The sequence below is a fragment of the Sinocyclocheilus rhinocerous genome, unplaced genomic scaffold (genome assembly GCF_001515625.1).
Source record: "Sinocyclocheilus rhinocerous isolate Xijiao unplaced genomic scaffold, SAMN03320098_v1.1 scaffold225, whole genome shotgun sequence".
Taxonomy (NCBI): Eukaryota; Metazoa; Chordata; class Actinopteri; order Cypriniformes; family Cyprinidae; genus Sinocyclocheilus; species Sinocyclocheilus rhinocerous.
Window position 1 is genome coordinate 2,006,586 of NW_015630532.1, and position 13,571 is coordinate 2,020,156.

The window sequence follows — 13,571 nt, forward strand, 5'->3', positions numbered from 1 at the left end:
TCGTTTGAATCATTAGTGGCAAATTCTTTAAATATATAAAACGTACTTACAGGCTGTGATTCAGAAGTGCCAGACTGTCCTTGCAAAGTTGGAACTGCCCAACTTTATAGAAACAGCCTTTGAGCACAGACCCATTGTAGGCTACTGGTTCAGGAATCCTCCATAAAATGTGCTGCACACATCTGAATATTTGGGTTGAACTGTTCTGGAACAGTGTTGTAAATACAACTTAACCACTGATTTCTAGTTGTGTCCTCTTTTGGAAGGCCAAGTTTCGCTTTCACAATGAAACACAGTGACTCCACAACATGGCAGCGGCGGCAACAGCAAGAATGAAAGTTACGCCTTCTTTTTTTGCCTGAACATTTGGGCGGCATTATACAAATCTTCCCTCATCGTGACGTAGACAAATTATACGGTCTTTTTCACTTCCAAAAATGGTATACTACCGTAAATTTTGTCCAATACAGTTTTTCACCGTATATAGTAGGGGAATTTACCATTAACCATTTAACAGGATTTTACTGTAGCATGTTTACATTCTTTTACCGTTAAATTCATGGTCATTTTTTACAGTGTAATTTTAATATCAGAGAAATTGTATATCATGTTATTTTTGCTGAAAATGTAGCATATGTATCATATTTTATAGCCATGTTTTTAGTGCAATCTAATGAATAAAATATTTAACTTAATTTTTTATTTGTCAATGCATGTTTATTTAGAATATACATTATTTGTTTTCTCCGTTTCTTATTGAAACAACCCAAAAGATGTTTATTCATAACGAATTATTACATCTAGGAAAAATGGTTTTACATTAGTTAACACCAGAGTTAAAAATGGAAAACACAAAACTAATATAAAACCGTTAGATCCAAATCACATTCAGAGCTGATAAATACACATCTGTGAGTGCACATTGTTGAATTGTGTATATTAATACTGCAAGTTGGGAGTACAGACAACTAAACATTGCTTCATTCAGTGCATACACTTTTAAAAGTGATTTTTAAAAAAGTAAATAAAATAAAAATTATTGTAGTGGGCTACATTTAATAATAATAAAAAAAAGTTTCATTGTTTCTAATTCAAAATTCCATGTTTAATTAAATGTGTTAATTGCTGTTTCTTTGCAGTTGTTTGTGAAATTTGCTAGCAATTTATGAGTGAAAAATTGTTTCTACACTTTTTTTCCAATATAAGAACAGCCCTTAATAACATTGTTTTTCATGTTGACTTGTGAGACATGTCGTCTTTGCATTTCTCGTACTCCCATGTGAATAACATGAAGCACTCAAATCAGTTGTCGCGTCATAGTTGGTGGTTAGCTTGTACTGCTGTTGACTGATGCAGAGAGGGATAAGTTTACTAAACATCTGTAATGGTTCATTAAAGAATTCTTGTTTTTGCTAAACACAGGTGAATGTGGGAGCCCCTATAGCTGGCAGTGAGCAGGTGGTGTGTTTTTAGAGCAGGACAAACGCTCTTCATTTGTTTTGTCATCTATCTCTCTGGTCACGTGAAATACTTTATCTGAAATGACTGCCATGGCTCACTTCCTGTATTTTCATCAAACCAGTCTGACCAGCTGCTTAATCTACAAAACAAGCATAAGCATACGCATGCACACGGAGCAGCATGTTCACATATTACAACATAATTTGGGTGTCCTCTGTGTTGCCCTTGACTTTGTAGTTTTTTTTTGTTGTTGATAAAATACATTTTAATTCCTCTTTTGGAAGGCCAAGTTTCGCTTTCACAATGAAACACAGTGACTCCACAACATGGCAGCGGCGGCAACAGCAAGAATGAAAGTTACGCCTTCTTTTTTTGCCTGAACATTTGGGCGGCATTATACAAATCTTCCCTCATCGTGACGTAGACAAATTATACGGTCTTTTTCACTTCCAAAAATGGTATACTACCGTAAATTTTGTCCAATACAGTTTTTCACCGTATATAGTAGGGGAATTTACCATTAACCATTTAACAGGATTTTACTGTAGCATGTTTACATTCTTTTACCGTTAAATTCATGGTCATTTTTTACAGTGTAATTTTAATATCAGAGAAATTGTATATCATGTTATTTTTGCTGAAAATGTAGCATATGTATCATATTTTATAGCCATGTTTTTAGTGCAATCTAATGAATAAAATATTTAACTTAATTTTTTATTTGTCAATGCATGTTTATTTAGAATATACATTATTTGTTTTCTCCGTTTCTTATTGAAACAACCCAAAAGATGTTTATTCATAACGAATTATTACATCTAGGAAAAATGGTTTTACATTAGTTAACACCAGAGTTAAAAATGGAAAACACAAAACTAATATAAAACCGTTAGATCCAAATCACATTCAGAGCTGATAAATACACATCTGTGAGTGCACATTGTTGAATTGTGTATATTAATACTGCAAGTTGGGAGTACAGACAACTAAACATTGCTTCATTCAGTGCATACACTTTTAAAAGTGATTTTTAAAAAAGTAAATAAAATAAAAATTATTGTAGTGGGCTACATTTAATAATAATAAAAAAAAGTTTCATTGTTTCTAATTCAAAATTCCATGTTTAATTAAATGTGTTAATTGCTGTTTCTTTGCAGTTGTTTGTGAAATTTGCTAGCAATTTATGAGTGAAAAATTGTTTCTACACTTTTTTTCCAATATAAGAACAGCCCTTAATAACATTGTTTTTCATGTTGACTTGTGAGACATGTCGTCTTTGCATTTCTCGTACTCCCATGTGAATAACATGAAGCACTCAAATCAGTTGTCGCGTCATAGTTGGTGGTTAGCTTGTACTGCTGTTGACTGATGCAGAGAGGGATAAGTTTACTAAACATCTGTAATGGTTCATTAAAGAATTCTTGTTTTTGCTAAACACAGGTGAATGTGGGAGCCCCTATAGCTGGCAGTGAGCAGGTGGTGTGTTTTTAGAGCAGGACAAACGCTCTTCATTTGTTTTGTCATCTATCTCTCTGGTCACGTGAAATACTTTATCTGAAATGACTGCCATGGCTCACTTCCTGTATTTTCATCAAACCAGTCTGACCAGCTGCTTAATCTACAAAACAAGCATAAGCATACGCATGCACACGGAGCAGCATGTTCACATATTACAACATAATTTGGGTGTCCTCTGTGTTGCCCTTGACTTTGTAGTTTTTTTTTGTTGTTGATAAAATACATTTTAATAAATTTTTCAATCTGTGTGATTAACGAGAAATATTAATAAATAATAAACCAATAATAAAACTTTCACAATGTAAGTATCTTCTGAGTTTCTGTGGCTGGTGTGAGGTCTTTTGCTTTAGCTGTTGTAGCAAAAATTGGAGCCATTATTTCCTACAAAAATTTAATTTAGAACATACTACCATTCTAAAGTTTGGTGTTGGTAAGATGTTTTAAACAAGTTTATGCTCACCAAGGCTGCAAAAATACAGTATACAAAAATACAGTAAAAAATATACTGAAAATTGTAATTTATTACAATTGCAAAGTGCAAAGCTGAATTTTCAGAAGTCATTAGTCTTTAGTGGCACATGATTTCTTTCAGAAATCACACTAATATGCAGATTTGGTGCTCAATAAACATTTCATCAATGAAAATGTTTGTGCTGCTTATTTTTTTGTAGAAACCGTGATGCCTCTTTTGAGGTTTGATTTTTTACATTTTCTTTAATGCTGTTCTTTTGAGCTTTCTATTCAATTTAAAATGGAGATCTTTTGAAACGTTAGAAGTGTCTTTACTGTCACTCTTGATAAATGTAACATGTCGTTGCTGAATAAAAGTATTTTATTAAAAAAAATAAATAAAAAATCTCACTGACCCCAAACCTCTGAATGGGCTAGATATGTAGGGAAATGAATCGAATGCCTACACCTGCATCTAATGCTGGATGTTTTTGATTAGAAATAAAGTTATTCTGGATTCCTTCTCTCTTTTTCACTGTTTCCATTTCTATCTCTAGTTTCATCAGTCAGTGTCAGCTGAACTGAAGTCTCTGGGCAGAAGCTCCTACACGCTGTGTGTGGACGGACCACTGCTTATCCGACAGGTGCTGCACCCTGAGGCCTCCAAAAAGGTAACACACTCCTTCCAGAATCCAAATACATTGTTATCCTTAAGTATTTTGATTTAATCCACCTTTAACTAAGGCTATTTAAACTGGAAAGGATTCTTCTGACATTTCTAAATTAGCTGTCAGTTTGTGGTATAATCTGTTTAGCAGCAACATGTTATAATCTTCACAGGAATGCTGTGCTCCTCCATGGGACATTAAAGTGCCCTCAATCCGTTTCCTACCTTTTCCCTCTTTTTTGCCCTTCCCTCAGGCTCCTCCAAAAACATATTTTCTAGTGTGCATCTCCCTCATTTGTCTGTGCGTGTTTTGTTGTAGAATCTAGTCCTGCCAGAGTGCTTCTACACATTTGTGGACTTGAAGAAAGAGTTTCACAAATGCTGCCCAAATGCAGGCCCTGTCAAAGATCTCACTCTGACCTCCATGCTGGACTGTATCCTGCTTATGCTTTTGGTTTTACTGTGCAAGTTTTTTTTGTAAACTAACATCACTATTTTAGGACTCGTCATCCACCTGTTTTATTTTCCTTGTTTATAATCACTTTTTTAATTTGCATTTACTGGTTCATGTGTTCAGCATTTTCAGCTGTTTTAGTAGGAATGTGTGCATTCATGTGTGCATATGTCCTGTATGAGGCCTTGACATTGTTGCCAGATGTGTGTATTCCAGCGGCGGTGGAGCAGGAGGCCGGACTGAGGGAGGTGAAGAACATGGTTCTGCTAATTCTACATCTCCTGGTTGAGCCTTACAGTAAGTCACTCATAGTGGATTGATCAGTGCAGTTTATATATTGATAAAACCTTACAGGTTTCGCTTTTGATATGCGCAACTGATCACATGATCTCATAATAACTAAACTTTTTTTTCTTTGTAGATCACAAATTCTCCACTTTTGAGACTGTAAACTACAAGTTTGAATCCGGAGCATGGTATGCACTCAGTCATATGTCGTAGTCTGATTTTTATTTGTTGCAAACATCTGTGGGTTTTCCCATTATAAGACTGTGGTCTTTACTATGCATAAAGCCCATAAGAATGCTGCTAAGCATGAGTGATTGTTACCTGTGTGTCTGCATGTGCATGCCTTCCAGCAGTAAGACAGAAGCTGTGGACATTGAGACGGTCATCAGAGCTCGTGGGTTGCCATGGCAGTCGTCTGATCAGGACATCGCTCGCTTCTTCAAGGGCCTCAACATTGCCAAGTGAGATTACAGCTCAGTGTAACACTGAAAGGCAACACTCACAATGACATGGTGCATGCACTCAGAAAAGACCCTTAAGTACACATTAAGGTCTTACCGAGTTTTGCATTGCACTGTTAAAGGCAAATCCAGCCAAATGTCAAATCGGGACTTTCACTGGTGAAGTAGCTTTACTTGGAGTGTCCAAGCTGATTTATCATAACGAGCACATTTTAAAGGTTGCATGCTAAATGTGTTGTATCTCTGCCTTTGTTTGATTTGTGTGTGTGTGTCTTTATATCAGAGGTGGCGTTGCGCTGTGTTTAAATGCTCAGGGCCGGAGGAATGGAGAAGCTCTGGTGCGCTTCATAAACTCTGAGCACAGAGACATGGCACTGGATCGACATAAACACCACATGGGCAACAGATACATTGAAGTGAGTTCACCACCATAAAGTCATATGATGTGATTTCAATTTTTCCTTTCTCTTTGAAGTGTTAGAAGCTCTTGGTGCATAAAGAAGATCTGTAAAGTTGCAAAGACTAAAGTCTCAAAGACTAAAGTCTCAAGAGATATTCTTTATAAAATTTAAGAGTCAACCACGCCTACCTAAAACGGCTCGTTCTAACACGCCCCCACATGTCTACGTCACGATGTGGGAAGATTTGCATAACGTCGCCCAAATGTTCACGCAAAGAAAGAAGGCATAACTTTTATTCTCGCTGTAGTATTTTTGCCGCCGCCAGAAAGGCGGGGCATAGAGGAGAAACAATAATGTACAGTATGTGGAAAATAATGTTTTTTGAACCTTAAACCGCATAAACACATTTCATTACACCAAATACACAAAATAATGTTCTTTTTAGCAGCATCATATGACCCCTTTAAGGCATCCAAACCATGCTTTATTTTACTCTGAAATCTCTCAAAAATGCATTATGCAAGAATACTCGCTTTTAATCTGAGACAGTTCTGATTCTTATATGTTGGAAATATTAAATGTATACTAGGCTTGTGAGAAACTACATATAACCTACTAGTATTTGAGTTGTCTGATGATGGATTTAGAGACACCACTTTTCGGAGAGTTTACTTTGACAGTCTAACAGCATGCTAAAGCACAGCTTACTAAAGAAGCTGCATCTCTGACTTTATTTTCATTAAAGTATTGTCGTTTAAAATGTTAAAGCTAAAATCTGGAAAAAAAAAATCATAATCAACATCAGTAATTAACAAATCAACCATCTTGACCAATCCCTAATTTACACAATGTGAATAATAAATACAGTTTCGATCAAAGGCATGCGGCCCACTATTATGGCACTCTGTATTTATTTTGTTTCAGGTGTATAAAGCGACTGGGGAGGAATTTCTAAAGATTGCAGGAGGTGAGACATTTACATGAAGTCTTCATTTGTAATATGAGCAGACACTTTCCATTTGTAGAGTAAATCTCCATCCGCTATTGCCAGGTGTGTGTGTGTCCTTCCCTCATCCCCCCCCCCCTGTGGAAAGGAAAGACTCTTTGTGAGTCTCTTCCCCTTGCTGACTCATGCAGAGCAGGTAGAGGGGGAAACTCTATTCCCCTTCCCTCCTGCCCCCCGCTCTGGCCAGGCCACAGAGAAAGAGAGCCATTCCCTCAGAGAGGAAGATGGGTCAGCAGCCTCTGAAAAGCCTCACACACAGCAGGTGTAAAAGAACAGCTGCCTGCCGAGATATCATTTCAGTGCGTGTGGATGTTTCTGCTGAACTGTTTCACAGCAGAGGCTTTCTGACATTGTTACCACTCACCATTTTAAATGTAAAATTCCTCATCTTTTGACAGGCACGTCCAATGAGGTAGCTCAGTTTCTTTCTAAGGAGAACCAAGTGATAATCCGAATGCGTGGGCTTCCGTTCACTGCTACCCCTCAGGATGTTCTGGGCTTCCTGGGACCGGACAGCCCAGTGACTGATGGGACGGAGGGGCTTCTGTTTGTGAAGTACCCAGACGGACGTCCCACAGGCGATGCGTTTGTTCTCTTTGCCTGTGAGGAATATGCCCAGAATGCCCTGAAGAAGCACAAACAGATCCTGGGCAAGAGATATATTGAGCTGTTCCGCAGTACTGCAGCTGAGGTCCAACAGGTACAGATGATTTTTATTTAACCCTCAGAGACCCAAGCACTGGTATTTATGATGTGTGTGTTTTTTTTTTTCAAATCTATTTTGTATTTTCATCTGGGAATATGGCAAAATTGCAAAAATAATATATTTCATCCATTAAGGATTCAGTCATGAAATGTTATGTTACTTGTTGCGTTAAAAACTGTAATAAATATTCATATCAAAGCATATAGTAGTACTATGATGTATTCATTTGAATAGCCCTTGATGTATTGTATTGTTGTATTTGTATTTTTATATCAATGAGACTGACAAAAGCTCAGTTGAAAAAAAAAAAGATATATTTTTTTTTGTACCATTCCTTGAAATTCAGGGTCCATTGTGTGAGATGCATAACTCATAATTTTGGTAACACTTTAGATTAGGGAACACATTCACGATTACCTAAGTTTTTCCTCAAACTCCTCATTTGCTGCTTATTAATAGTTGGTAAGTTTAGGTATGGGTTATTGGATTAAGGGATCTAAAATATGGTCATGCAGAATAAGGCATTAATATGTGACTAATAAGTACTAATAAACAGCCAATATGCTAGTAATATGCATGCTAATAAGCAACTAGTTAATAGTGAGAATTGGTCTTGAAAAAGTATTACCAAGATTTTTTTGACCCCTAATGCCCGGTGTTGTATTTTTGCTTAGAAAAATGGCATGTAAGCTTTTTCCCATCATTAGACACTGGAAATAAAAGAAAAAAAGAAAAATTAGATGCCAAAACTTGCTTGTTTAGTAAAAATGAGCAACACAACCCGTATGAGACATATATTAGTAAGTCAGATACAGTTATGTGTAGTTTTTGTCCACGCTTAGTGAAAATTAATTTTATTTAATTGCTTTTCACAAACGTTGCAGTTCTGCTATTTTGGGTCTCTGTGGGTTAATCAGAGCAAAAAAGCTCTGTGTACTTTTGTATGAAACCAGCATCTTGTATTTTATTGCGATTTTCTTGATCTTTTGTATCTTCAAACTAGGTTTTGAATCGCTACATGTCCACTCCATTGATCTCCACACTTCCTCCTCCTCCTCCTCCTCCGATGGTATCTGTGCCTGTGTTAGCCACACCACCCTTCATCACCACCGGCAGCATGCGAGACTGCATCAGGCTGAGAGGTCTGCCGTACACCGCCGCCATCGAGGACATCCTGGAGTTTATGGGAGAACACACCATTGATATCAAACCACATGGGGTGCACATGGTCCTTAACCAACAGGTGACTTGTAACTCCATGAAACGAGAAACATCAGGTGTTTCTGGAATGACCCTTTGACCCACCTTTTCTCGGTTCATCTTTATAGGGTCGACCCTCTGGTGATGCCTTCATTCAAATGAAGTCAGCTGACCATGCTTTTATGGTGGCTCAGAAGTGCCACAAGAAGATGATGAAGGACCGTTACGTAGAGGTGTTCCAGTGCTCCACTGAGGAGATGAGCTTTGTGCTGATGGGGGGAACGCTTAACCGCAGCGGCCTCTCGCCACCTCCTTGCAAACTGCCCTGTAAGAGACTGTCTGGTACTTTATGGAGCTTTTTAAATGCCAAATGCTTGTTGGAAACCGCATGATAAGATGAACTGCACTGTTAATTTGAGTTAGTATTTAGCGTGAGCCAGCAGCTGTAATCTGTTCCTGTTCAAGAGATGCTGATCTGTGTTTAATGTTCCAGTCCGCACTCTTCTGCTCCTATCAGCTGGTCTGTTTGAGATTAGATTTCAGCTTATCTACAAGAAAGCGGTGTGATCACCTCTGTCACAGATCTAAAGGTGCAACATTTTGGCATTTAAGAAAGAGCAAGCCTGTTGCGGCACTAAAGGAAGGCCTGTTTACTCTGTGATTTGATCTGGTTGTTTGACCTTGGCTTGAGAATGGGCCGTATGTGCTCGCACTACATCAGAGAAGACGGTAGCTGTCCCTGTGCCAGTTAAGCTAGGTATACATGACATTCACACACTCCTGCAAGGTCAGCTGTGTGTGTGTGGGTGAGAAAGATTTAGCATGCCCACTTGGTGAAAATTTCCTTTTAATAAAGCACTTTGTCATGTCTTTCTCAGGTCTCTCTCCACCAACATATGCTGCATTTCCTGCAACTCCAGCTATGCTTCCCACTGAGGCAGCGTTGTATCAGCCCCCCCTGCTGGCCACTCCAAGAACTCCACAGGCCCCAGCACATAACCCTGCACCTGCTTTAGCCTACTACTCTCCACAGCTTTACATGAACATGAACATGAGCTACACCACCTACTACCCCAGGTACAATGAGAAGAGATTTACCTTGGTCTAAATTTAATTTTTACATTCCACCTGGTTAAATGGTTTTGTTGTCTGTGGCACATAGTGGAGGTAAAATTTGCTGTGCAATTTATGAATTAAACATTAGCATATTTATCATTTACCATTTAAAAAAAAGATAAACACCAATGTTCAGTATATGTGTATTAGCAGTAGTAGTAATAATAATAATCACAATAACTATGATTTCAGCAAGTAATATACACTACCGTTGAAGGTGTCAGAATTTCAATCTATTTCAAATAAATACTGTTATTTTGAACTTTGTTCATCAAATAATCCTGTGGAAAATATCACAATTTCCACAAAAATATTGGTAATTTGATGATAAATGTTTCTTGAGCACCAAATCAGCATAATAGAATGATTTCTGAAGGATCATGTGACACTGAAGACTTGAGTAATGGCTGCTGAAAATTCAGCTTTGCCATCACATGAATAAAATTATTTTTAAAATATATTAAAATAGCAAATATTTATTTTAAACTGTAATATATTTTACAATATTACTGTTTTTACTGTATTTTTTTTTAGCAATTCAATGCTCCGGCCACGAATTCAGTCTTTGGTGACCATGAGAGTTCTTTCAAAAACATTTTTAGATTTACAAATCCCAAACTTTTGAATGGTTGTTTACTTCGTAAATCTAATTGAAACGTGGTCAGTCAGCTTGCTTCAAATGTAGCTCCTCCATTCAGAATGTATAATGTATGCTATACTATAATTTGTTAATATCTATTTTGGAAAACTTTTTTTTTCCCCCCTCTCAAACTCATCTCGTCTCTCTGTTGTCTAGTCCACCGGTCTCTCCCTCCGCGATGAGTTATTTTGCGGCCCCGCCGGGTTCAGTAGCAGCAGCTGTGGCCGCCCAGCCGGCCCCTGCTATCCTCCCCCCTCAGCCCGGGGCACTGGTGCGAATGCAGGGTCTGCCGTACAACGCTGGGGTCAAAGACATCCTCAGCTTCTTTCAGGGATATCAGGTATCCCCTCATTTCACTACTCACTCACTCACTCATTCAGGTTCTCAAGTTCAAAAACAAGTGAAAAAAAGTAGGGTTTCCTAAGCAGTGCACCCCTCACCTGAGACTTTATCAGGACCCTGGTTCTATTGGATAAACAGCACACATCTTAAAAAGTTTCTATGTAGTGTTTTATGCTGAATCACTGTGTACGTTTTGTCCTCTCATTAGCTGACAGCTGATTAGGCGGAGACGTCAGAGGATGGTATGACACCAGCACTCAGAGGAGGAAAGAGGGTTGAGTTAGATGGAAATGAGTGATGCTTTGTTTTGGGCACGGGTGTGTGTGTGTGCTTTCTCTCTCACAGTATATAAATACACAGCCATGGGATGAGATTTCCTAGATATTCTAGTTTATTCTCTGTTGTGTGGTGGGCTTGCAGCATCCCTGCCCTCTCCTCTAATGCGTGTGACACTCTGAGCTGTACGTCTAACACTGTTCACAAAGCGTAGCACAGTGGCGCGTGTGTGAAATGCAGAGTTCAGGCTTGACTCCTGGCTGAACCGATGAAATGGATCCGAGCCCAGTCCACCCTCCAAGTGTGCTTTTAACCTCTGATACAAAATGCACACTACGGGCCTCTGTGTGCGGGAAGTATTTCTTTTTTGGCAGGTGGTCTGGACCCCCTCTTTCTTTCTATATCTATAGTGCATTCATGCTTGAACATCTTCTGTGCAACCCTGTACGATGCGTACTTCTTATTTCTGTTGTGCAGTGTATTGGGGTGGCGTGTTGTTTTAAATGAATGTTTGGACTGGTGTCACCTCTCAGGTTCTGAGAAGGCACTGCACTTCAGATCTGTTTGACGAGACTTTTAAATGAACTGCAAGACTTGATGAAATTGTCTTAATATTTCAGTGTGCTCAATACTCTTTCCTTCATTTTATTACTTTTTACATTTTCAGACATTCAGTAGACATAGGGGTGTGAATATGTGATCTGACAATGATTTAATTACATTATGATTCTTTGATTTTATGATTCAAGTTTTTGCTGCTTAATATTTTTGTGGAAACCATGATATCCCAAACTTTTGAATGTTAGTAAGACTGATTGCTTAAATTGTTCTAAAGATTTCTATTTCAAATAAATAAGAAATATTTTACATCCACTTTATTTATTTTTTAAAAAAGCACTTCTTTTTACACCCCTAGTAGAAATGCATACTGCTGTAGCGTCACCTGTACATGTATGGACATGGTTTAGAGAAGTGCTGATTGTTGTGAGTGTAACGTGAGGCCTATGGCACTGACTGTGGCTCATTGTGCTGTAGTACGCTCCTGAGGACTACAGCAGCTTGCTCGGAGTGAGTGATCAGGGCCGGAGTCTCATTCAGCCTAAAGAGTGGCTTTGTCTGTAGGGGCAGCCTCTCCAGGTAAGCTCCCATGATGCCCCTGTGACCTGAACCCATCGCTTGTGCATGGACTAATACTCTAACTCCTCCCCTCACTTCCACTGCTCTGGGGTGACCTCCAATCAGAAGTGGAGTCCCGTAATACTCTCTTCTGTTTTTGTATCTCTGTAAATCTTCACTCTCTGCTTGTTGCATAATTAGTCCCAGTATGCTTTATTGTTCCAAGTGCTGCTGTTTTAAGAAGCTTTCAGTTGTAATAATGCTCTTTCTCTCCAGTCTGACTAATTGGTTTGGGCTTTGACTGTCTTGTTCTGGTAGCATTATTGTTCTTAACTTACTGCAAGTCTCTTGCCTATAAGGGTTTCTAATTATATACTCCCATTCGTTTTCAGCTGATTTGATGATTAATCCAAACTCAAATCCTGTTTCTCCATAGCAATTCACTTCAGTGTTGTATGCATGCCTTATTCTAATACATGCCAGTGGTGAATGTTATGTTATGTTATGTGCCAGTGGATTTTATTTTATTTTTATTTTATTTTACATGCCAGTGGTGAATTTTATTTTATTTATTTTTTGTTTTGTTGTATTTAATTTTACATGCCAGTGGTGATTTTTTTTAAATTTATTTTATTTTTTATTTTGTTGCATTTTATTTTACATGCCAGTGATGAATTTTATTTTATTGTATTTTATTTTACATGCCAGTGGTGAATTTTATTTTATTGTATTTTATTTTACATGCCAGTGGTGAATTTTATTTTTTTATTTTTTATTTTTTTTATTTGATCTTATTTTATTTTTTATTTTTTTTTATTTTATTGCATTTTATTTTACATGCCAGTGTTGATTTTTTATTTATTTATTTATTTTTATTTTATTATTTTATATTATATTTATACATGCCAGTGGTGAATTTTATTTTACTTTATTTTACTTTACACTGGAATATATAAAAAAAACATTGCTTACTTTTTTTTCTTTCTTTTTCCTAATACATGCCAGCAGTGTAATTTTATTTAATTTAATTTAATTTATATTTTTTAATTTTAATTAAATGTTATGTATTTTATTTTATTTTTAATTTTATTTAATTTTAGTTTCCACTGGAATATATAAAAAAAAATCTGTAAAAAAAAAAAAAAGCTTACATTCTCCTTTTTTCTTTTTGGTGTAGCTCCAGGCGGACTCTGTGCTCATGCTGTATAACTGGAGTGGTCAGCGTAGTGGGGAGGCGCTGGTGACCTTCCCCAGTGAGAAAGCAGCCAGACGAGATTTTACATGCCAGTGGTGAATTTTATTTTATTTATTTTTTGTTTTGTTGTATTTAATTTTACATGCCAGTGGTGATTTTTTTTAAATTTATTTTATTTTTTATTTTGTTGCATTTTATTTTACATGCCAGTGATGAATTTTATTTTATTGTATTTTATTTTACATGCCAGTGGTGAATTTTATTTTATTGTATT

The 13,571-nt window shown here is 37.2% G+C and overlaps 1 protein-coding gene across 2 annotated transcripts in view; it reads left to right on the forward strand.

Moving 5' to 3' along the window:
• The window catches only part of esrp2 (epithelial splicing regulatory protein 2), an 18,496-nt gene extending 5,136 nt beyond the window's left edge, over positions 1 to 13,360 (forward strand). Inside the window, exons 3-16 of one of the 2 annotated variants that reach the window (XM_016552905.1) lie at positions 3,987 to 4,100; positions 4,416 to 4,530; positions 4,752 to 4,847; positions 4,972 to 5,026; positions 5,189 to 5,299; positions 5,583 to 5,715; positions 6,625 to 6,667; positions 7,105 to 7,406; positions 8,416 to 8,655; positions 8,741 to 8,939; positions 9,491 to 9,689; positions 10,525 to 10,708; positions 12,022 to 12,123; positions 13,280 to 13,360. In XM_016552905.1, coding sequence (XP_016408391.1) covers positions 3,987 to 4,100; positions 4,416 to 4,530; positions 4,752 to 4,847; positions 4,972 to 5,026; positions 5,189 to 5,299; positions 5,583 to 5,715; positions 6,625 to 6,667; positions 7,105 to 7,406; positions 8,416 to 8,655; positions 8,741 to 8,939; positions 9,491 to 9,689; positions 10,525 to 10,708; positions 12,022 to 12,108 — 1,878 coding nt within the window. In that variant the 3' untranslated portion in view covers positions 12,109 to 12,123; positions 13,280 to 13,360. Of the gene's footprint in view, positions 1 to 3,986; positions 4,101 to 4,415; positions 4,531 to 4,751; positions 4,848 to 4,971; positions 5,027 to 5,188; positions 5,300 to 5,582; positions 5,716 to 6,624; positions 6,668 to 7,104; positions 7,407 to 8,415; positions 8,656 to 8,740; positions 8,940 to 9,490; positions 9,690 to 10,524; positions 10,709 to 10,918; positions 11,032 to 12,021; positions 12,124 to 13,279 lie in introns of those variants that run through there. The other variant, XM_016552906.1, reaches the window with a different exon arrangement.
• Positions 13,361 to 13,571: the final 211 nt, after the last annotated feature.